General features: G+C 44.9%; 1 protein-coding gene across 3 annotated transcripts in view; it reads right to left on the reverse strand.

Annotated features, from left to right (window-relative positions):
- Nucleotides 1–25,597, reverse strand: part of pigg (phosphatidylinositol glycan anchor biosynthesis class G) — a 112,917-nt gene that overhangs the window by 32,706 nt on the left and 54,614 nt on the right. For all 3 annotated transcript variants that reach the window (XM_042062098.1, XM_042062097.1, XM_042062099.1), the window contains 3 exons: nucleotides 25,330–25,547; nucleotides 20,114–20,398; nucleotides 7,592–8,022 (listed from right to left, as the gene is read on the reverse strand). In XM_042062098.1, the coding sequence (XP_041918032.1) occupies nucleotides 7,592–8,022; nucleotides 20,114–20,398; nucleotides 25,330–25,547 (934 nt within the window). The remainder of the gene's footprint in view (nucleotides 1–7,591; nucleotides 8,023–20,113; nucleotides 20,399–25,329; nucleotides 25,548–25,597) is intronic.

The raw sequence follows: 25,597 nt of genomic DNA on the forward strand, positions 1-25,597 counted from the left end.
GGGGTGCACATGGGTGCAGGGTGGGGATGGGGTGCACATGGGTGTAGGGTGGGGATGGGGTGCACATGGGTGCAGGGTGGGGATGGGGTGCACATGGGTGCAGGGTGGGGATGGGGTGCACATGGGTGCAGGGTGGGGATGGGGTGCACATGGGTGTAGGGTGGGGATGGGGTGACCATGAGTGCAGGGTGGGGATGGGGTGCACATGGGTGTAGGGTGGGGATGGGGTGACCATGAGTGTAGGGTGGGGATGGGGTGCACATGGGTGTAGGGTGGGGATGGGGTGCACATGGGTGTAGGGTGCACATGAGTGCATGGTGGGGATGGGGTGCACATGGGTGTAGGGTGCACATGAGTGCATGGTGGGGATGGGGTGCACATGGGTGTAGGGTGGGGATGAGGTGACCATGAGTGCAGGGTGGGGATGGGGTGCACATGGGTGTAGGGTGCACATGAGTGCATGGTGGGGATGGGGTGCACATGGGTGTAGGGTGCACATGAGTGCATGGTGGGGATGGGGTGCACATGGGTGGGGATGGGGTGCACATGGGTGGGGATGGGGCGCACATGGGTGGAGATGGGGTGGACATGAGTGCATGGTGGGGATGGGGTGCACATGGGTGCAGCGTGTGGAGGTGGCACATCTACTGGGTTTACTTTATCCTGTGTAAAGTTCAGACCGCAATCACAAACACTTCTAGTCAGTGAGAGAAGTGTGTTCTGTAAACCACCGCAGATCGTTTTGGTGTGTGTGTGCGCGTGTGTGCGTGTGTATTTTGTTATACATACTATACAAAGAAATTGTGAAATGGGATTAGAAGAATGTGTGTGATCATTTGCCTTCTCCTTCTCTGTGCTAGAAGAATTTCATGGTGACTTCAAGCATGAGCATCTCAGCACTTTACAAGGATCTTAGTGCTTTACGAGGCTTTTTCTAATTTTACGTATTGAGTCACCCTATGCATGTTTGAACTGTGGTTGGTTGAGAAGACATCAAAGACTTGCAGTATGCTCACACACACAAACTCACACACACACACACATATATATATACTGTAGACACACAAACAAATGTACAGAACATACTATACATGTAAGCACTTCACAAACTGGTCTGAAAGAAGCTTGTAAGCATGACCCATTTCCTGTTTCATGTGTGCAATACGAGGCACTTAAATCACTTCAAACCATGAAGTCCAGAGGTTTTTCTTCACCCAGTTCACTGAAGAGCACGTCTACAGCTATACCACAAATTAATATTAATCACTTTATCCCAAACTACTGACGATCTATAACACTGTCGGTTCCAAACAACTTCATAGAGTAAAGGAAAGCATGTGAGGGTAAAAAAAAAATCAACATAGCAGTTAATCATAGATTTTCCCACTATTTGGAGACTAAATGGAAACTAGACACAAAAATGCATTGCTTAATTATGTTCTGTGTAAGAACCGATGCATTTCGGTGGGATATAATACCAAAAGCTTCAGAGATGAGATTTCATTACAGAACAGACCATGGCCCATCGACTGTGATGCGAATAAAAGTTTATATTTCTCTTTCTTCCTTGGCCTATTTAACTGCTTTTAAAATCAAGTTCTAAAACAGTAACACTTCACAGCATGCAGCTACACAAAGGGGCATAAATCCACTGCACTGTGAGAGGCCTCTTTAAGGTGAACTCACACCAGCCACGATCATAAGAGCCCCACAACTACCTAACAACGTGCAACGTTTATCTTGTCCAGCTGTGCAATAAGACTAAAACTCTAACCTACAGGGCCTGCGGGCTGTGCTCTCTTGCTGACCTGCTTAGAGAAGCTGGCCCCGCTCCATCCTACAGTATACTATAAACCTACTGTATACTATAAACTGCTGACTCGGGCTGCATTATGGCCATGATCAGTTATTCATGTGTTTTGGCTGTAGGCCAGTATAGTCGCTAGCTAGCTCTTTTTTTACAACCGGACAGACAGGTGAGACTGCAGCAAAGTGCTGCATGAGGCAAATCACACACACATGCACGTCCACACATGCACGTCCACACACACACACACACACACACACACACACACACACACACACACACACACTACAGTAGCAATCAAGAAACCTCACCTGCCTCGTTTATTAGTGCCAGCCCAGAACACTCGCCCCACGCTTCCTCTAATTAACCTGGGTGCTTGTCCTTGTGCACACCATTAAGAGTGCACTGTGTAAAGGAATGTCGACACAAGGTGTGTAAGTACACAATGGCCCCACATAACACACACACCACCCCACACAGCACATACACACACATAACACACACAGCACCCCACACAGAACACACACACCACCGCACACAGCACATACACACACATAATACACACAGCACCCCACACAGCACATGAGTACTAATCCAAGTAGAGGAGCCATTTTTACCTAAGAAAGCATTAGAGGAGTAGAGGAATTTCCAGCGTTTCTTATGTCCTGCTTTCCTGTCCTTTCCTTTCTGATTTCCCTTTCTTCTCTGATTATCTCCGTCCAGGCTCTCTGTTCATGCGATGGGCAGAGCCACAGTAAGCTGGCCTTTGGCCACGGAGCCATCCTGGAGGGAGGACCCAGTTAGGGCAGAACAAACACCCTCTGAGGCGCAGCTAAGCCAAGTGCTTCTTCTTCCAGGGCCAAGCGAGCAGTTTCACTGCCTTGGCGCCTCTTTGCTCAGACTCGAGATTCAGCAATTAGATGAGCTTTGATTTCCTCCCTGTCCAGGACACCCTTAATGGGGCGAAATGGGGTCTGGCTGCAGACTGCACTGGAGGCAGCCAAGCCATCTGCCTGTTTGGGCTGCTGTATGCTGGGGAGGGTTTCCTCAGCCGGGGCCTGTGTGTGTGTGTGTGCGTGCGTGCGTGCGTGCGTGCGTGCGTGTGTGTGTGTATGTCTGTGTGAAAAAATGACTTTGCTATTCAACAAGATGGCCAGTGTGGGAAGAAGCAAAGCAGGGACTTTGCAAACAGTCAAAGACGGACAAAATGAGGAATAAGTGACCGAAACAACAGCCAAGCAGCTGAAGGAAAAACTTTAGCGTCCACCTGGCCGAGGCGTCTTTTGAGTCTCTCCCTTCCACTCACTCTGCAGGGCCATGTAACATAATTGTTAAGCCTCTTTGGAGGTTCACTCATCAGGTAATATACTCAGAAAAAAAATTGCACATGATTCCAGATTCGAGAGATGTCAGGATGTAAAATGTAAAAAAGTCAGCTCAGTGTTCCAAAAGTTCCATCTAGCGTACAGCAGCATCTTCCACTTGTCTATATTTGATTTCAAAACAGACAGCTGTTTGTCAGCGTGTGCAGACAGTGTGAGACACAAAGAACATCTGCTGCAGAAACACCTTCTTCTTTCTCTGGGGCCGTGATGGAGCATGAACAGAAGCAATGCATCCTGGTTAGTGTTGCTTGGTTCTCAAGGATTTTAATAGAGCCTGACACGAATCATAAAGCACATCTCAAATTTAAAGCACTTGTGTCCAACTTAGGCTACAGCAAATTCACAAGACCGCTTCAAGTTCTGCTTCTATTTCAAGATCCACCAACTAATTAGTTGTGGCTGTTTTCATGTTTTCGAATTCTACAGTCATTTACTGGTACATTTTAAAAGAACCTATTGCAAACCCATTTAATATTACACAGAGAAAAAGGGAAATTAACTGTATGCACCTCCCCCTCTCCAACCGTATTCACACCATGCCTTGGTCACTGCTCCTAAAGTACTGCAGATAGCCATGGAGGTGTTGTGCAGAGATGAGATGGATGTGTGAGTCCCAACCTGATTGGCTCCTGTTGCCCAGCTGCTGCAGCTGCAGACTGCAGTGATGTCGGCGCGCTCATACTGTAGCAGCGCACTAACTGCCCAGAGTGGGTGGGAGGCTCAGGCAATTAAGACAGCCTTGGTGGAGGATTTAATAAAACATTGCAGAGCTACATGTTCACCAGGAGGAGAGGAAGAAGGGGGAGGGGGGGGGGGGGGGTATGGAGAGAGACAGAGATAGAAGTGTGTGAGAAAAAGCATGGAAAGATACAGAGGGATAGAGAGAAAAGAGAAAGGTGAGAAAAAAGGGGGCAGACAGACAGATTAAGAAAAAGAATAAAAAAGACAGAGAGAGAGAAAGAGACAGACAGATATGAAAGGCAGTAGCCTTAGGATGTGTTCATGTGGCGAGATGCTCCACAGGCTCTGCGGCTGCCCTTGACCTCCAGGATGCCTGTGGAGAGCCCCAGAGCTCCTCTGCTCTCTGCTCTTGGTCCTACACGCTCTGGCCTCTGTACCTGAGCCTTTATACAACAATTGGGTTCTATGGAACTATTTATTTGTTTCTGATTGGCCGAGAGACGTTCCATGAGTTGGAATATCCCTGGACATTTCAACTCAGACTCAGCACAGCTAATAATAAATCACTCTGCGATACAATGCGAAGATTTGACACCCAGCTCTCCACTATTTCAAGCAATGGGTTACTCCTTAGCAAACCATAACAAAACAGTGCTTCACCACATCTGTGGATTAAGCCACACAGTCAACTCAATGTAAGTAAGATAAACGAGGATGCTAATTGTTCTCAGCATTGCCAGCATTGTGTATATAATATGATTGTCACTTGGAGGAGACTTGTAGATAACTAACGTTAGCATAATTAGCTAACCGCTGCTAACGTGCTAGCATCGTCACGTCAGGCTGTGCACAGTAGTGTAACATTTATTCACTATACATTAATAAAGTTGAGTGGTTCTGCAATGTAGACTATGTTTCCGTTTTTTTGCAGTACCATGTCCCTTACATGACATGACCCAGTGTCCTTGTAACATGCATGCAGCAAACTTAGATATGAATGTGATTTCAGGCCGACTTTCAACATTTCTTTCAAGAAGACATGTAAACCACAAAGACCCGTAAAGAGGGGTCTGGAATGTTGGTTACCTAGCAACCAAGACGCTGTCTATTGAAAAGGGAACTATTTTTTGATGCGTAAGAACGATGTCGAAATTAACATTTTTAAACATGTTAATTTCGGCCTCCGGCCTCGTGGCTACGGCCGAACAACACCCGTGGGAATATCCATGACCAACCCCACCCTCACTCGTGCTATACACCAATCCGCCGCGAACTTCATGGGCGCTGCCATCTTGCCTGCCGCCATTACTGCGTGCCTGCGGAGTGTGACGGTGTGACACTTGCCAGTGCCTTCTAATGGCTTTTCAATGAAAGCATCCTGTCAGAGAATATCAAATAGGAGATCCTGCTCATGAAAAAATGTCAGGTGAAAGGGAACATTGGGTAGATGTCAGGCAGTGGCCAAAACTTACCAATGAAGGTAATTTATTGACAACATAATGTATTAAGACGTGTATTAATTAATGACAACAATAAGCCGAATGCTATCATTAGTAGCTGTGTTGCTAATATCACAAGCTTCAGAAGTTGCAAATAACTATTAGCCACGACCACTTGTAGCAGTTAAATACATGTTCTTACAGGTATTCAGGATTATTTTATTAATCGTATGTATTTCATCCACTTTTAACGCACATCTTGGTCCTCCACTCGACAACTCTGTGTAATCCGTAAGCCTGTAAACATGGGCACTCAATGTGCAACAAAGGTTTGTGAATTTCACAAACGGTTTAATTCTAGGTCTGTATATTCTTACTGTTGTTAAAACAGCCGACCACACAACACGCTTTTCCTGCCATCACTGGACAGCATACGTACTAAATAAAAATTAAGAAAAAGAAGATTTCGCATCTACAGCTAACGTCTGCTACAGCCGCCTACAGGACCAACACATTCTTCGCTACTTCCTTAGCAGCAAGGCAACGCAGTAATGGCGGCGCTGCTTTACTTCCGTGTTTCGCCGGATTTGTGTATATTGCTTAAACATGCTCTGGGGAGGGCGCAGGACACTTCTAACAACGCGCTACCTACTACGACGCCCAGCCCTGTGCAGGAAACCCCAAACCTGCTACGTGCTCCGACACACAGCCCTGCTCTAACCGCTCCCCACCCCCCCCCACCACACACACACACACACACACACACACAGAGGGATCTAGCTGGCCAGGAATACTGAGCAGAGGCTGGAATCAGTGCAAACGAGGGCCCACAAAGAGTCTGGCATTCAAGTGCATTAAATCGGCACCATGTAATGAAGCTCTGGGAAGTAGGCTGTGACCACTTGTGACAGCGCAGTCATTACTGATCTAAGGAGCCTGTCAGTGGAACAGGAAGCAACAAGCATTACCACTTAAGAACAGAAGGCTTACTTGCTTGAGTGAGATTTAATGAGATGCTTTTATGGGAATTTATAAGTTTTACCAGATGGAGCTGCTTTGTCGGTCTGTAAAAGGCTACGATAAAGGTTATGTTTCACTGCAATTTTTTATTATTTTTAACCATTTTTACAGTGATGGGAAGTTTTACAGGCCTTTTAACCAAACATTTAAAGGCAGGTGCTATCTACACATCTGTTTGGAGATTGTCTTAGTAAAATACTGCATCAGAATATAAGCCATTTTAAACATTTTAAATAATGTTTTCTTTTATTCAATGTCCAATATCTTTTTCAAATGTTGTCATTTCATAATCTGTGAATTCACTATATGCTCACCAATCTGCAAAAGGTAATATTTAAGAAATAGTAGGACAGTAGCAGTTTATACACTGAAATATATTTGGTAAGATCATCTAAAAAGCCGGCAACCATTGTTATCTCTATGGATTATTGAACTGTTCTGTAGTACTAAACATAATTTATGATGTAATGATGCAACCACACTCTACAAGAACATTGTTAGGGTAAAATCCACATATTTCTTTCTTGAATTTCCCCTGGGGATCAATAAAGTATCTATCTATCTATCTATCTACATATGCTGTATCTGGGCTCTACTATTTGGGTCTAGTTATTCAGTAAGCCCCGATCCTAATATGATACAAGCAGTATCTGGACCAAGTTACTGGATGAGGCCTTTTACTAATGTACACATTTGTGTTTGTATTAGTATATTATACGGCTCTTCATAATGCTGCCGAATGCTTCATTCACTTGAATGGGCCTTTCCGACGTTCGGTGGTCTGCTATTTCTCGATAACAGACCGTTGCTAAGTATAACAGACCGCTGTCAAGGAAAATGGGTTTTGTGCTTGATATTCACATCTTTCATAACACTCTGCAAGTAGTCCGGTCACTTTTTGCATTGGAACATCATTCAAAAGTGAAAGCAGACGGTTGATCAGCTGTGTTCTAAAGAATGTTTGAGCTCGGTGTGTGTTACAAACTATTTGTTTCTGCAAAAGCCCAGATGAAACGGTAACAAATAAATATAGAGTCATATCGTGTGGAGTTTATTTTTTCATTTTGGCAAGTAGCCGTGTAATAAGCGGGATAATGTATAGAGCGCTTCAGGACGAAACAAGACCCCTCTGCTGGCGCATCGGGGTCCTGTTCGCCCTGTCGGGATTTATTTTCTGATAATGACCGGCGTTCTATACATTATCCCTTACATAATAAAGGTATTTGGTGAGGTCCACACCTGTCCTCCCTTGCACTCACCTGTTAAGCCAGTGGCTGAGGTCGGGCAGGTGCGCCCACTGGATACCCGTCTGGTTGAGTGAACGCAACAGCCGACAGCAGGCCAGGGTCAGGGGTGGCGTTGCCAGAGCCAGCCACTTCTCCGAGCCCCTGCTCACGCCAAGGTCGGCCAGCGGCGACGCGTCGGGGCCGGCAGCCTTGCAGGAGGGGAGCAGCTGCTCCTCATCATCGCTGTCACCACCAGCGCCCCCCTGGCTGGCTCGCCGCCTCTCGCGGAAGTACTTGCGGCAAACATCCTGGAAAACGGCCAGACAGAGCGTGTTGAGCAGGAAGTACCAGCTCTGGTGCTCCTCCTCCACGAAGCTGGAGGCGCCCAGGCTCAGCGTGTGGCCCACCGTGCCCAGCAGCAGCAGCATGTCCAGCTCAGACAGCTCCCAGCCTGGGGACGACACCTGGACAGAGACAGAGACAGTACAGTACATACTATTAGACTGAATTATATTGATGACTGGGAGACATGCAGAGCGTATGTGTAAGGTATGAGCTACACCAGGTGCGTAACTGAAGCATTCTGTTCGCGTAGCATCTGCTGCAACAATTAGCTGCCACTATATTCAATTCACCAGACGTGATAGCGGCGCGTACGTTAAAAACAAAATAGACTAGTCTTTTAAAATGGATTTTACGTGTTCAGTTACGCGTCAGTTACGCGCCTGGTGTAGCTCATACCCAAGTAGTAAGTAAGTAACTTTTATTTATATAGCTCATTTATCTATGCACAGAGTGCAACCCAAAGCGCTCCACACACAAGACATTGACGCATAAGACAAAAGATGCTGGACGGAGTGGCGTAGTCGCCAGCGTATCCGTGATACGAAGACAAACAACAAACAAAATTAACAAATAATAAAATATATAAATAATAAGAAACTAAAAAGAAGAAAATTCCATGTTAACTTAGTCCAATTGGGTGCATCTAAGTTAACCGGCTGAAAAATGTCCAAGGGCAATGATGATGGCGCACAGACCAACCCGGTGTGTGTGTGTGTGTTAGTGAGTGAGTGAGAGAGATGGACAGAGTATGTGTGTGAGTTGGGGGGGGGGGGGGGGGTGGTGAGCAAAAGAGAAAGAGAGAGAAAGGGAGAGGGAGGAAAAAAGAGGATGGGTGTTCTCATTCTCTAATTCTCAGGCCAGTGAAGTGAAGTTGTGCTTGCTCTGTGAGGCTATGAAGGTCAGAGCATCAGTGATAAGTTTGGAAAGTACTGAAGCAGATAAATAAAAGAGAGAAAGAGACAAAAACCACAGAGAGATAACAATTGAGAAAATGAGAGAGAGAGCGTAAAAATACACTCGGAACAACAGATGCATAGTGCCAAAGCCCATCGTAATCCTATCTGGCCTACAGAAATCTCATTACTCTCCGAGATAGAAAGGCTCGGCCGGATTCTAACAAAAACCCAACGGGCTCTCTAACCCCTGGCTAGTGACCGAGGCTAAAGCACACAAAAACACACACACACACAAAAGGTTATGTGGCCAGCGTAGATCAGCCAGAGTGCAGGGCAGCCCGCCAACACAGGAGTCTGCGGAGACAAAAAATCAAGCATTTGTACATGAAGGGCCCAGAGAGAAGAGAGAGTGTGAGTGTGTGTCCTCTGTAGCTGCGTAGCGAGTGGTAAACAGAGCACACATTTCCCTAATGCCTGCCCATTCATCTCCCTACAAAGTCTTCTGTGACGCCCGGCGTCCTGAAACAAACCTTATTATTCATCGGGTCTGGAGAAGCCTCCAATCAATTTGTCATCGGAGCGCTCATCGCACTTTTAAAAAGCTCAGAAGCAGAGGAAAGAGAATGAAGAAGAAACTGACAAAACAGATGTGTAACTGAAGGGCTATCAGAAAGAGCGTATTCCAGAGTTCAGATGTCAGATGTAAAACTCCATGACTTTTCCCTGACAAAAATGAATGAAAATGAATTTCCATGAACTACTATGAATGATACAATATACCGTCCAAAGATTTCAGAGCAGCCATGTAGCGTTCAAGACACTTTTTTAGAGCGGGAGAAAGACTAAATGGGCATTGAATAAACAAAGTTGGGCTAACCACAACTACTCAAGCAAACAGTAAACCTAACCTAAATATAATCAAATATATTTGTATCAATGTATTTTGACAAGTACATTTTAAACTACTGCAACAAAATTCCCTGATATTCCATGACTTTGCCCCAAAAATGATCAAATTCCCTGACTTTCCATGTTTGGAATAGACTTTCCAAAATTCCATGCTATTCCAGAAATTCCATGACCTGTGGGAACCCTGGTATTTATTAGAGCCCGACCGATTTATCGGCGGGCCGATATTAGGTATTTTCCAAACTATCGGCATCGGCATTTATAATGGCCGATAAATGAATATTTTAAAAATAAAATAAAAACGGACGAAACACCCTTCAATCATGTCATGAGTGTTGGCGTTGTATGGTTTGTCCACCAGAGGACACTCTACACCGTCCCTGCTGGCAACACTCGTGTATAACGCGCCACACATCCTGCAACCTGCTGATCCAGCCAGAGTCGGGCAGAGAGAACCAGTTATCCGCGAGTGAGATCATCAGTGAAGTGTGTTCATGGTGATTTGGTCACGAGACATACATTGCTTGAATAACAATTAAAAGAACATCCCCCCATCAGTTCTCTTAACTCAAATAAGCATGATAAAATTCGTGAAAACAATCTCCAGTTTTGCTGCTGTTAAATAAGCCGAGAGTGAAGCGGAATTAGCTAGTAATTACGTTACGTTGTTACTAGGCGGGTCAATATAGGGTTTAACGTCAAAAAAATTGATACAAAAGGTTTTTTCATGGATTCTGGTACTGTTGGACATGCTAAATAACATACTAAAAATCTAGTGAAATCTGACCTTGGGAAAGGGGTCATTTTCAAAATGGCCACCAAAATGGCTGTCAAGAGGTTAAAATGGCTATATCTCAATTACTATTCATTTTAAATGGTAATATTGAACATGTTTCAATGCTCTACCTTTTTCAGCCATATATTAAAATCAATGCGTTTTAATACAGAGCAAATGCAACACAGGATTATGAACCATCTCCATGGCATGGAGGAAGATAAGACATGTCTTAACTGGTGTTATATCTCATCTAGAGGTTATATGCTTTTAGAAAATATATAGTTTTGTGTGTTTGATTTGTTTTGCCTGGACAATATAGGCTAAAATGTATCCCCTTTACACTAGATTCACCTATACAGAATAGAGGGCAATGCATTGTTCATGGCATGGAGGAAGATGGGACATCTTAACTGGTGTTATATCTCATCTGCAGGTTATATGCTTTCAGAAAATATGTAGTTTAGGGTCTTTGATTTGTTTTCCCTGGACTGTACATACCAAAATGTATCTGCTTTACACTAGATTCGCCAATACAGAATAGAGGGCAATGTATTGTTCATGGCATGGAGGAAGATGGGACATGTCTTAACTGGTGTTTTATCTCATCTACAGGTTATATGCTTTCAGAAAATATATAGTTTAGGGTGTTTAATCTGATTTCTCTAGACAATATAGGCCAACATGTATCCACTTTACACTAGATTCGCCAATACAGATTAGAGGACAATGTATTGTTCATGGCATGGAGGAAGATGGGACATGTCTTATCTGGTGTTATATCATCTGTAGGTTATATACTTTCAGAAAATCATTGTTTGGGGTGTTTAATTTGTTTCCCCTGGACTGGACATGCCCAAATGTATCCACTTTACATTAGATTCGCCTATACAGAATAGAGGGCAATGTATTGTGTATTCATGGAGGAAGATGGGACATGTCTTAACTGGTGTTATGTCTCATCTACAGGTTATATGCTTTCAGAAAATATATAGTTTAGGATGTTTAATTTGTTTCCCCTGGACTGTACATACCAAAATGTATCAGCTGCACACTAGATCCGCCTATACAAAATAGATTATGTATTATGCAAAGTGTGGTGGAAGTTGGGAACATAAGTTGATTGATGTTATATTTAATGTACAGGGTATATGCTTTTATAATATAGTTCTGGCTGTTCTATGACTTTAGTGAACCATAACCCATGCATAGGCATGCATTATATATTTGTGTGCATCAAATACATGTTGGCATCTATCATAAGGGGGGAGCTAATTAAACTTCATATTAAACTATATTTATTAGTATATCAGAAATAATTACTATATCATTATTCATCATCCTCCAGTCCTCTGAAAGGAAGTTGTGCAGATTGTCACATTGTTCATTTTGACATGTTCCACAGGCAGCAGTGAAGCGTAATCCGTATCTACATTAACAGAAGAGTCTCTTGCAGAAATGCACACAGTAACAGGGATTCAGTTGGAGGGAGACGTTCTGGAGTCACAAATAATGACACAAGGACAATCTTCTTACTCAGGGTGTTGTGCCGTAATGTTGTAAGAGAGTCTGTGGACTTACCAAAAAGTACAGCCATCACTTGGTATCTTAATTCACCAATCACCTCTGTTGTCTGATTGGTAGTAGTGAAGGCATTGGCACATGACTGAAGGACAAAATCTCCTCTTCTGGAATGCTGTCTTTTGCTGACACCAAAGATCCTAGAGATTAAAGTTGACATGATATTTCAACTTTATTCTCAAAATGTTAATGTTGACATGTCGACTTTAAACGACATGTTGGGTTTGGCTTCTTTGTTTTCTTCATGTGTGGCCCTAATAGTCTGTCGTATGTATGTGACTGAACTGACAGAGTCGTGAAAAAAAGTAGAATGAAATTATGTCTATCGTTCTCTATGCTTTAAGTAGACTGAATTGGCAGCATGGTTGGAAAGTTGTGGAAAAGGAGGTTAGATATAATTAATTTATTACCTCTTGTTATGCCACAACCGTCTTTTTAGGGTGGCATGATTTAATGAAGGATTGTGTGACATATATGATTCAGTGACCTCTAAATCTGATTAAACACGAAAAAAACTTTCCTAGGCTGAATAATGCTTCTTAGCTTCTGGTGGCCATCTTTGATGCCATCTTGAAAATGACAAGTCTTTGAAAATGATGAACTGATACTTTAGTCTGACATATATGAATCAGTGACCTCTAAATCTGATTAAACACAAAAAACACTTTCCTAGGCTGAATAATGCGTCATATATAGCCAAAATTAGCTTCTGGTGGCCATCTTGGACGCCATCTTGAAAATGACCCCTTTACTGGGGTCAGATTTTACTAGATTTTTAATATGTTATTAAGTACATCTAAAGGTATCATAATCAGCTGAAAAACCGTTTGTATCAATTTTTTTGAGGTTAGGTGGTTTTTTTTTTTCTCCATATATTGACCTGCCTAATAACCTATCCGGCAATGTTAACCAATGTGTAACTGAAGGGCTATGAGAAAGAGAGTATTCCTCCACCAAGAACACCATCACCTATCCAGCAATGTTAAACAATGTGTAACGGAGCATAATCTAATGGGCTCTTGCTTGGCCCAAGGTATTCCGCTCCCTCGACGTTCATGAAAACTGGCCTGTTAGCTTTTGACATAATGATATAAGGGGGACAAATAAATGGCAATGAAAACATGACCTCCCTGGCAGAGGTAAATACAGTATACACACATCACGTGTCCCCACTGAACCCAATACACTGCACTAGTGATTAACTTCACTAGAAAAGCGTTTCTGTGTGTGAATCATGTGTGTGAGAGAGCGAGAGGTGATACAAAAGACATAGTACTGTAGGTGCTGAACACAGGCAGTTTTGAGTCCCTGTATAAAACAGCCAGTTCCTTCAGATCCTGTGTAAGGTGACAGACTACTGATAGACACTAACCTACTCCAAACCATAATTCAGAAAATAGTCAAACTGTTAAACACACACATACACACACACACACACACGCACACACACACGCACACACACACTCTCACACAGGCTGGAGAAGGGGAGTGAATGAGTCAGAGTGCGAAGGACGTGTAAAAGGGGTGAAGATGGAGCGAGTGAGCGAGCGAGAGACGAAAGACAATCAGCTATTCATGAGAAGCAAGGACGTAGAGGCCAGGCAGACAGGCCATTTCCATCCCTGTTTACAGTGGGCGCAGCCAACCCAGCACGCTCTAATAACCTGGCCATGGAGGGCAGGACTCACTCACTCCCCAACCACCCAAACCCCCCCCCCCCCCAGCCTCAGGGATTCAGCTCACGGCCACCAGGGAGAGACGCTGGCTGCCATAACAAACAGCCCACACAACTCGGCTGAACAGTGACAAGGCATGGATCGTGTGTGTGTGTGTATGTGTGGGTGTATAAAATTGTCAGTAAGGGATTGTGTGTATTTGTGTATATCTCTTGTCTGTATGTGTTTGTGCATGTGTGTTTTTGTGTACATGTGTTTGTGTGTACGTATGTGTGTGTGTGTGTGTGTGTGTGTGTGTGTGTGTGTGTGTGTACACCTGTATGAGCGTAGCGTGGACATGTAATCCCACTGCGTCTTATTACGGAGGTGATCGCCTTCAGCGAGGCGGCTGGGGGTGTTGAGGTGAGCGCTAACAGACTGTTGAGAGACAACTAAACACACACACAAACAGGTGTGTGTGGTGCTAGCGAATGACAGCAGTGAGACAAAAGCCTTGGATACGACTAAAACATGTCACAGCAGACAGCGGTCACGTACAGTAGGTAGTGGCCCGGGCTAGCTCCTGGCAGGAGACACTACACTGTAGCTGACACCACTTACACACCTACAGACAGGCAGACACACATGCAAACACACACACACGCACAGACAGTACCATTGCCCTGGGCTCGTCCCTGATGTGCCCCAAAGTTTTTCACCAAATGCACTTCCATCAAAGAGTCACACACGCACACACACACACAAACAGCAGGTGGGAAATAACTGGACAGACATGACTGTGTGACCTGTTCAATAACTAAAAGGAAAAGCAGAGGACAACATGTGTGCTTGTGTCTGTATACACACTTCTGAATGTGTGTGTGTGTGTGTGTGTGAGTGAGTGAGTATATGTATGTGTGTGTGTGGCCAGCCTTTCCCGGAGCAGGTGTGTGTGTGTGTGGCATCAGGCGTAGTCAATGAGGTAATGAAATGCTAATTAGTCACGCGGCGGTGCAGCACAGCCCCCCCCCCCCCGTCTGATGCTGGTGATGGATCAAGCCGCGTGGTGCTCCGACACACAGTCTCCGTGGGGACCAGCCACTTCTTATGGGTGACGGGGCCTCGGTGCGCAGCCATCCATCAGCGCTGGGCAACGCCGGAACCGAGCGCAGCACCGCACAGCCGAGAGGAAAATGAATTGTGTAACCAACGCTGTTGTTTGTGTAAACACAGACGGCAGAAAGTGTGCCCCACCCCCTCTCTTTTCCGTCAGTGTGTGTGTGTGTGTGTGTGTGTGTGTTTTTGCTTGCTCGCTTCGACTCTGTTCCGCTCCAATCCCCTCGCCGGGACTAGTCGCATCCCCAAAAGCATTTGGCGGAGAATTGTCTTCAAAGACAGCTTTGCTCATATTTGTCCCTCCTTTTTTTCCCTCATCTTCCTCGAACTCTGCAACGCTTCCTGATGTGAAGGCATGAGTCTGTAAAATGACTTTCGAAAAAAGGACACACAAACACACACACACACACACACATAAAAAGCAACTTTTATCTATATGCTAATGCTAGGACTTTGGGCCATGGCTTTGCAGAGTCCCTCAGATGATGGCTGGCCTGGACGCCCTAATGTGGTGGGTGGCGGAGGCCCCTGTGGGGTCAGATGCAACTGCCCTCAGCCGCCTGCGGATCTCATCCTTCTACCCCCCCACCCCCGGCCAGCACCCCATCTGACGGCCTACTTTATGAGGCACTGCGACGAAAAGACGTCTGATCCACCACCCACTCACACACACACACACACACACACACACACACACACACACACACACACACACACACACACACACACACACACACACACAGAGTAGTCTTCAAGGCCCTGGGTGTGACATGGAGCGACTACGGGCGATGAAAGCCACATGAGCTGGGCTGGGGCTGGGGCCGCGTCTCTTTCATCTCCTGCAAGTCCATCAGAAACCTGGGGACGTTTGTGATGGACAGCTGTATGCTTTTACCTTGGGGAGCAAAAGAAGAATCCAGGGGATGGAAGAAGAAACTGGAGTCACGAAGGATCATTAAGGTCTGACAGTAACATGAAAATCAGCTAGGCCTCAGAGGATCTGATTGGCTGTTTAATTAGGAGAGAGAGAGAGAGGAAAGATCTGCTGATTTCCTTCAGACTCTTGAGGTCCAGGGGCTGGTCTCCACGAATATGGAGTGTTGGGAGGAACGGCAGCTCCGGGAGACTCGCGCACTGGACTGAATTTTCATCATCTCCCACGAGTTCGCTGAACTGCATGCTCGCTGGACTGGAATCGGCAGTCCATAACTGTTGTATGCTTTGCTCCTGGGCCCCACATACGCAGCCAAAAAAGGGAATGGAGGAATAAAAAAGTCAATAAAAGAAGTCACGGAAGTCGGTCCTGATCACCAGGATGTGACACTAAAATGAGAAGCTGCATCAATGCTCTGCTTCAGGGAGCCATGAGGATTTAAAGCAGCAGTGGGCTGATTCTGGCAGGAGTTGGCACTGGCTAAGCACAGAGGGCTAGGAACTCACAACGCAGTGTGCACTTTTATTCGGCGCGGTTTGAAAAATGGCTGACAATGGATGACTTTTTAATGGCTGAGCAGAACATGAGAAGGTTCAGTGAATGAACATTTGCTAAGATAGCCCACAACTGTCCAAGAGATGGTTTTCAAAATGTTAAAGTTGTTCAGCAAACACAATGCATTTGTCTTCAATAGAATGGTTTATTCCTCTCTCTCACACAACCTGGGTAGGGTTACTGCTCCACCTGTCCACAGTCTAACTTTTAGTTTACTATTCTACGGCCCAAAGACATGGCAGGGCCCACACACATATTCATAGATGAAGCCCCACACACATACAGTTTTGCCTTGTTTAGGAAGTATTCTGCTTGTCAAAGTGCCAAAGTTGGGACATGTTTATTTTCCTGACTGTATCTACTTTACTGACATCCATTAGCATAAAAAGGCAATAACTGGACTATTAGCATGAGTTATGGAAAATGTCACTGAGGGAAGAAAAACTGAATAAACACTGAATTAAAACTCTCTAGGTCTCTAAAAGTATGCTGCATATCATTGTTTTATGTCACATATGGAAAACAACAACACCTATTTCTGCCAAAGCCTCAAAATGACTCAATGGATTATTGCATTCAGGGAAGAAATTACCATAATGATAGCACAGAGGTTATTAAAATACTATTGAGTGAGCACTAAATGAATACGGTAATTAATGAGGCTGACTTCAACACTAATTGAAGGCATTTCACACCAAATGCGGTGATATTTTAATGAAGAGCTCTTAAAACACATCCGTGTCAACAGCACTTCCTGTGAACTGACAGCAGTCATTTCTGCTCGCGAACTGTAACAGTTACAATATTGTCAATATATTACCACTGCACTAAACTGCCTTGCACTATATTTATATTGTTATTGTATATTATATTTTTAACAGTATTTTGTATATTTCTTACTGTCCTTTCTATTTTTACTCTTATATCTAAAGTGATTATTGTGTAGGCTACTTGAGAGCAAATAATTCCTTGTTTGTACTGTGTACGCAAATCTGGCCAATAAATTCTGATTCCGATTATGATGGATCACTGCTGTCATCAAACAGGATGGTAATGGGCTAGTTTATGCTAGACTTTATGACAAGTGCAACAGTGGTGCACACATCCAAAAAACAGGTGCTGGATAAAAAGATATTAAAGTATAAAACACTCCTGTTCCGCTTAAAACAGCAGGGAATGTCTGCATACTTGCTCCCCTTTCAATTATTCTATTTTTACGTTTCGAGCCTCACGCTCTTCATCAGACTTGTGATAAAAGACTTTACTTGTGATGAAGTCTGATGAAGTGTGAGGCTCGAAACATAACTGCAGGTGAAACTTTTAATAAAATAATTGAACGGGGAGCAAGTGTGCAGACGTCCCCTGGTGTTTTAAGCGGAACAGCAGTGGCAACAGCAGCAGTAGTGCAGCTCAAAGGGAGCTCTCGGAGGGGCAACGGGTTGTCCTCTGTCTACAAGGTCCCCCATCCCTCCCCCTGTGCAAAATTCACTTATCAGCCCTGATGATCCACACTCCTGTTTGTTCTCTGTGACTCTCTCTCTTTCTTTTTGGTGTGTCAGCACTTTACCACAGTTCACCTCAGAAAGAAAGAGAGAGAGAGAGAGAGAGAGAGAGAGAAAGAGAGAAAATGCGTGCACGCATGTGAGAGAAAGAGAGAGAGATTAATTCAGTTTAATCATCACTCAGTTTCGAACCTATACAAATGAGGCAGAATTACCATATATTCTCAGAGAGAGCAGGGAACTGACCACTCACTCTAGCTGCAAAATGTGTTGCAGCAGCCACAACCTGAAAAATACCCAGCAAAGCCACAAATACCAACAAAACAAAATATCAAAATCCCTGCACATTTGTTATCATTATTAGAATGGTCTTTTGTTTTGCTATATAGAGCTATATTGTATATAGAGTTAGAGAGAAGGGCAGCGAATGTGAAAGATGACTAGAGAGAAAGAGAGAGAGAAAGAGAGAGAGAGAGAGAGAGAGAGAGAGAGAGAGAGAGAGAGAGAGAGAGAGAGAAAGACAGAGAGAGAGAGGCTGAGAGGCTGTAATTACGGGCTAGGGTGGACGGTTCATTAGTCCGGTGAACAGATCAGCTCCTCCACACACCCCTTTTGAAAAGTTAACTTTTCTCCCACATCTTTGCAAAGGCCAAGGCCTTGTTATTGGCGTTTTGGCCGTACTGTGTGCAGGCATGCCCTTCCTCCATTAGAATGAGCCACTGAGGACTATGCAGGGGCTACGGACATATCAGAGAGCCAATCGCCCCGCTGGGAAGGCTGCTTCTCTCATCTCTCCAGGCCTCCATCTGGAAAAGTCCTCGATATTGGCAATAGACAGGCCATACAAACTGAATGGCCAACAAAACAAACTCCTCACACACTCCTAACACACTCCTTCCTTCAGAGATCCTGAAGCAGTGTAGCTGACTGGCTGAAATAATGTACAATATTAGTTGGTGCAAGCCACTTTGCAAGCCAAATTTCCAGAACCTGTGGGACTTTGTACAAAGAAGAAGATTATTTTGAGCTCACACACAGAATGGCCAAAGGGAAGCTGGGAGATATTAACTAGAGAAAAAGTGCATGGGGATTATAATTGAGGACATCACATTTAATACCACAGGCCTCAGCATTCACGGGTAATGTTCTCCAGATTTTAGGCACCACAGGAGTGCCCACTCCTCCTGCAATGTGCCCGGCACATGGGGACTGGCTGAAAAGCAGGGCTGTTCATCTCCTGATTGGTCTAATCACAGTGCGTTTACGTTTGCTGTCGCTGATTGCAGTGGTTAGGAGCACATCTTTTTTTCACTGATAGATTTAATAGCATAATTAAAGACAGTTTGGAGTCTTATACCAACAGAAAAAAAAGCACTACTGCTTTGAGAATCTCAGAATTTCAGTGCATTTTGCATTCAGGAGACTCCCACTCAGCCAAAAAACTCCCTGCACACACACACACATACATACACACACACACGCACGCACACAACAAACTCCCTGACTCGTCCTCCATCAATCCTCCCCATAGAGTGCACAAGTGGAAGAATCGATAACTAAAAGGACCCCCCCCCCCCCCCCCATCTCAAACTCCCAATGCACCCAGTCTCCTTAGACATCCAAATCAAAATAACATTATGACTAACCCAGAGCTCTCGCTCTCCCCCGATATTACCTCAAGGTGAGTCACTCTAGCAAACGTCTGTGTCAGAAAACAAACCTGCCTCTCTTTGATGGCGGCGCAGCTTTCTCTTTGACGTTTTTTAGAACTATGGGGATATTATCAGGTGGTGGGTGAGAAATGGGAAATGAACAGCAACACCCCAGTATCAAGGGCTAATAAGTGTTAATTGCAAAGCTCCGTGGCGCAATGCTTCTGCATTTAATGGGGAGAAAGGGGGAATGTTAAACTCATGAGTGGTGTTGTGAGGACTGGGTGATATGGCCAAAAAATGAAATCCCTGTTATTGGGTTATTCAAGGATTCTATTTGTCGCCATAGAGATACTATTGTAAAACCTGTAGTGAATTGAGTGCTATGGAAAATGGTATTTTTTTTATTCCAAGACAAAACATGATTTAAAAGATTATCTTTAAATGATACACTATTCCCCAGTAACTAGGGCTGGTATCTGCAGGCAAGACTTAGGCTGTTATCTACTGTATATACATATTTTAAACATGCTAGAAACAGCATCAAACAAAAAAGCAGAAAAACAAAATATACTTTATGTACCCCTGTACATAATTGATGTTTAATCCCGTTTGCTCGATTGTCGGCGTCTTACCTTGGAGGGCGACTTGGTTGGCGGTGCGAGCCTTCTGGCTGCCATGGTGACGAGTGCGCAGGCAAGGGCAGCGGAGCAGGCGATGGCGGCGAACACCAGGGCCCAGGGGAGGCCGCAGAAGTAGCAGGAGGCGCTGGCCGACGTGCACAGAGCCACATGCAGCGCGGCACACAGCAGACACAGCAGGTAGAAGGGCAGAGACGTCAGCGCCACACCCACCGGCACGTCCACCACAGCCGCGCCGCTCAGGGCCTCGGGCATGGCCAGCAGCAGCAGCAGCAGCATCTGCACACATACACACGCACACATGTAACACACACACACACACGGTGATACATCTACCTCATAAAAAAACATACACACAGCTCTGGAAGAAATAAAGAGACCACTGTACATTTTTCTGATGTCATTCTACAGTTGCTGAGTGATATTCGAATGAGTTGACGGTCATATTCAAATGTGCAGTAGTTCCTTAATTTTTAATATGACCGTCAACTCATTTGAATTTCACTCAACTCAAATTTGTTTCCAGAGCTGTATACGCAAACCATAGATAGAAAAAACACATAAGCCATAAAAGACCCAAGACACACATTAAGATAAAAAATAAAGATATATACATCAATATACACACACAGGCATGCTAATGTATGCCACCAAACCATTTTTAGATTATTACTCTCACAGAAACACACACACACAGAATTCATAAGCACTGATGAACTTTGCACAAGGTCTTTGCTTGCCTAAGGAGCAAAAGTACATGTGTAATTTTCTTCAAATACAACCAGTAACCGTGAGTTCATAGCTGCGCACAGCTCTCATTATTCAGTTACAGACTACCAAACTTAATTAAAGAGCCAACTTAATTAGCGACTCATTGTGCTGCTTATAACTGCATTCTGCAGCAGTTTTACCCCTCCTCCCCCCTCACCCCTACAGCCCCTCCACCTCATAGCCTGGGGGCATGCGGCAAAGTAAAGTTCACCGAATTCACACCAAACTAATTGCTTTGTCCTTGCGGCGGTAAGATGAATGGCCTGAAAGAAGCCCTGTAAACGGAGGGGCGTGTGTGTGCAGAGGAACCGATCCGCCGCAGAGCGGAGAAGAGAAGAGAAGAGAAGAGAAGAGAAGAGAAGAGAAGAGAAGAGAAGAGAAGAGAAGAGAAGAGAAGAGAAGAGAAGAGAAGAGAAGAGAAGAGAGGAGAGGAGAGGAGAGGAGCAGAGAGTAGAAGAGAGGAGAGGAGAGGAGAGGAGAGGAGCAGAGAGTAGCGGAGCGTGGGGACTAGGGCTGGGCGATATGGCTGAAAACTGTATCACGATATAAGTATTTCATATCAGTCGATATCGATAATTATTGATTTTTTTTTATCTATTTCAGATAAAGACCAGAAGGGGGGGGGGGGGGGGGGGGGGGAAATCAAATTAAACACTTTTTTTTTAAACTTAACCTTCCTCTGATTTTAATCACCTCAGTTATCAATTAAAGCAAACAGGGAAAAGAAATAGCAACACAATCATAAAAAACACTCAAATAAATAAATGTGTACATAAGTCTGAATGAAAAGCAGCACTGGTTGAAGCCTGAAAATATTGTAAACAAAGTAGCTTAATTTGCTAGTTTATCATAGTCTACTGGTTAGACTGTTCAGTTTCCCCACGTGTGTTTAAGTTTCAAATTAATACCTTTTCTCCTTGGGACAGGCCCTTTGAGACTTGGAAAATACTTTTCCATTTGCATCGGGATTGAGATGATTAGAACTTAGCAGTCAATCTGAATGTTCAGCCATCAATTTGTTATCAGTTTTTAACAAATTTGTGCAGCGTGTTAATGATGCTAACCGGATTTAATAGCAATTTAGCCAGTCGTCTTGCACGATTGTGAATGTTTGGATTACATGCTGAGGAGGGATGCGCCTGTTGAGAGGGAGAGAGAGAGAGTGCACGTGGGCAAGGACTTATTGAGAGTCTGTGTTGAGGTAGGCCTACTTCTATTGCCTACTCTGGTAGAGTTGCACATACTAGCTACAATGCAAGATATATTTAGCCTATTCATTTATGGACAACGTAAGGCGGGAGGTGTGTTGCTTTTAATTATCGAATGTTCTATCGAACGTATTTTTTATTGATATCGATTACATGTCTATTGCGATACATATCGCTATCGTTTTATCGCCCAGCCGTAGTGGGGACTGGGCATTTGGAAGGTACATAAAGGAGTTGTTTGTAGAGCTTTGTCTTTTAGCCGCTCTGTAGTAGAGGTCCCTCTGGACACCAGACACTGAGCGCCAAGCGTGGTTCCGCTTGCGGTTCCAGTCGTCAGGTTCCCCCTTAAGAGCATGCAGGGTATTTTTGCCCTCCAGCTTTTCTTCTGGTTTCCCTCCTTTTCCCTGTCTCTCCACCTGAGAGAGGATACGTTCCCGGGGAGTGGGATGGCGAGGTGAGCTCCATGAGAAGGGCAGAGAAGGAGAAAGAGAACACACAGGCCAATCTTTGAGAACCTGCGCCTCAAGAAAAATGAAGAGGGGGGGGAGGCCTTGATATCTCTATATACTGGCTTGCTTATGAATAATGCCATTGACTTTAGGCTGTAAGGCTGACTTTAGACTTTAGTGTAAGAAAGAAGGAAAGAATGAGAGAGAAAACAAGAGGGAGTGGGGCAGAGAGAGCCCTTGCTTATGAATAATGATGTGGCCTTCAACTCCTCTTTGACAAGGCCTCTTGACTTGGGGAGTAAAGAGTTGGGAAGACCAGTGCAACTGTAACCCATGACAGACAATTAGGCTAAAAGCTTCTCTACAGAAGATATGGATGCATCACAACAGCGACTGCCAAAACAGTTTACACAAATAAGTTAGATGACTCCGTTTGGGAGCATAATCTAATGTGGTCGCCCTTGACTAGCATACTCCGGTAGCGTAGTATCTGGCTTTGTTGTGTATATAAGGTTGCAGTTTTACATTCAAAAGCAATTAACACTTGCCCGTGAAAAGACATGTAAGTTCAATTGCCTAAAAATGCTCAATTATTCTTGCTTAGGAGAGAGAAAAAAACAAAGTCCACGGACTCGTTTAGCCTAAAATGAACACTAGGGAATTTTGCTCCATCTATTAACCTGCACACTGTAAATCTCTTCAGTAGAGGTCGAAGGTAAGCTGTACTTCAAACGCTTTGACTGCAGGAGGCTGAATTTCAAACAAAGAGCACATAAAAGGGGGAGACGGAGAAACAGGAGCTAAGCCATACGGTACCACATACCTACACCATTTGCTGGCTTGGAAAACAACTTCACACATGGCTGCACATTAGCAGAGGTGACTTGTGTGCATTTGCCAAAAACAAATCTCCAAAAGAAATCTGTCCTGAGTACAACACATACCTTGCTGTCTCTCTTGTGCCCAAGGCATCAGCTAAATTCTTGGAGGTCATCACTCTGCAGACTGACTGGGCTAGGAGCACAGTTTGGCCACATAGTATATAGGATGGAGGAACGTGCACTGCTTGAATTGTTGAAGTAGAAAATAATCGGTATAACCATGAAATCGTGGGCTGTTTCGTCACACTTAACTGAGCCACCTGATTACAAACCAGCACAGCATCCCTACTCACCAACAACTCACTTAGTCACTACTCGATAAAAAAATCCCTTAAAAGCAGTGTCCAACATAAAATTTTCTCCCCATTGGCCCCACATGATATTCGTGCTGGCCTGTATACATTTACTGGCCCAGAAAAGTCACATTTACACAAAACTTAATTTATTACACTGTAATGAACTCCCTCTTCATTTTAGTAGTCTCCTATGCTTAGCTTCAACCGGTCAGCAACACAGGAGAGGTGAGCTGACTCGTCATGGTGACTGGCAAAAAAAGGTGGGCCAGTGACTGGCCGATCAACTTGCCCAACATGCTCTTTTACTTGCTCCGGGCCAGCGGGCCACTGCGTATGTTAAACCCTGCTTAAAAGTCAAACAGCAACACCCTCAACAACAGACCTACTTTCACTCCAAACAAATCTAGCGTTCCTGGACTGGACAAAGAGCCAGTGGTCTAGCGGCTCCCTTGGCCTGAGTATCCTGCTGTACAGATGGCTTCCCAGCTGTCCTTGCCCAAACAGCCATCCGTCTCCAGGCCAGCCGGTCCAACTCCGCTCCGCATGTGTCCGCATGTGTCCAGTCAGGCGGGAGTGCGGTGCGGTGTGGCTGAGCAGGGCTGGATTAATGGTCCTCATAATGACTTGGCTAAGTGTGGGGGCCCACTAGGGGGGTGGATGGGGGGTTAGAGGCAGAGACGTTTCGGGGACCCGGGGTCATCGTCTACTGCCAGAGCGGCTCCCGGGGGCCGCCTTCACGGCCCGTTTCACCGCCATCGCGCGACCCGACCCAGCCTGCTGATAAAGATGGATCGCCACCTTCAGCACGGCAGCCCCGCGAAGATGACATTGGGTCGCAGTCAAACAATGGAACAATGACACTGCATGGGTCAAGGCACTGAGCGGAGCACAACCTGAACACAGTGGAGGGGCAGTTCTGTTTGAAAGTGCCCTGGAACAGCACTCAATAAAGAACAAACTTTTTGACTCCACTTGAACTTCCCTTGCAGTGCTGGGGTGGGGATATCCATCTGGAGGAGGAGGCCCACCACCATAGAACACATGCCATGTGACACATGTTGCTTTTACTCCACCATGGAGAAGACACCCGTGTACCACTATAGAGCACATGTCATATCTACCCACCTAGACAAGGAGGGGGTTGGAGCACATAGACTACAGAGAGAACATTTTGTATTCATTCCACCATAGAGTGCATGTTGTATTCATTCCACCATAGAGTGCATGTTGTATTCATTCCACCATAGAGTGCATGTTGTATTTATTCCACCATAGAGTGCATGTCATATTTATTCCCTCCTTTCTACCTCCTTTTCCTTCTACCATACTATAGTGCTTAAACTCACACTCTCATCCTCTGGTAGTTTAGTGTTAGCTAAGGTCTCCTTTGCAATGTAGCTTGAATGTTATTCCTCACTTAGCAAGTCGCTTGGACTTTGGATAAAAGCGTCTGCTAAATGAATAAATGTAAATCTGTATGTGCTGTATTGTCCATCTGGACGGTGCCCACCACCATAGAGTGCATGTTGCATTCATTTCACCATGGAGTACATGTCGTATTTATTCTAAGATGGCGTGTTCTACATGCTGTATTGTCCTACCCACCTGGACGAGCAGGACAGTGCCAACCACCATGGAGTACATGTCGTATTTGCCCAGCTGTCTGCTGAGGGCCGAGCTCATGGCCTTCAGGGCATCAAGGTACTGGCGCAGCACCTTGCGGCCCATGTTGGACAGCGTCTCGGACGTGTTGCCCTCCAGGTAGAGCTTCATCCAGTTGCCGTGGGACTTCTCGGCCACGCGGAACAGCTCGTAGCCTTCCTCTGCGGAGAAGACGAGAAGCGAGAGGAGACGTGAGGGCGGGCGGGGCACG

Source organism: Alosa sapidissima, chromosome 14 (genome assembly GCF_018492685.1).
Source record: "Alosa sapidissima isolate fAloSap1 chromosome 14, fAloSap1.pri, whole genome shotgun sequence".
Lineage (NCBI taxonomy): Eukaryota > Metazoa > Chordata > Actinopteri > Clupeiformes > Clupeidae > Alosa > Alosa sapidissima.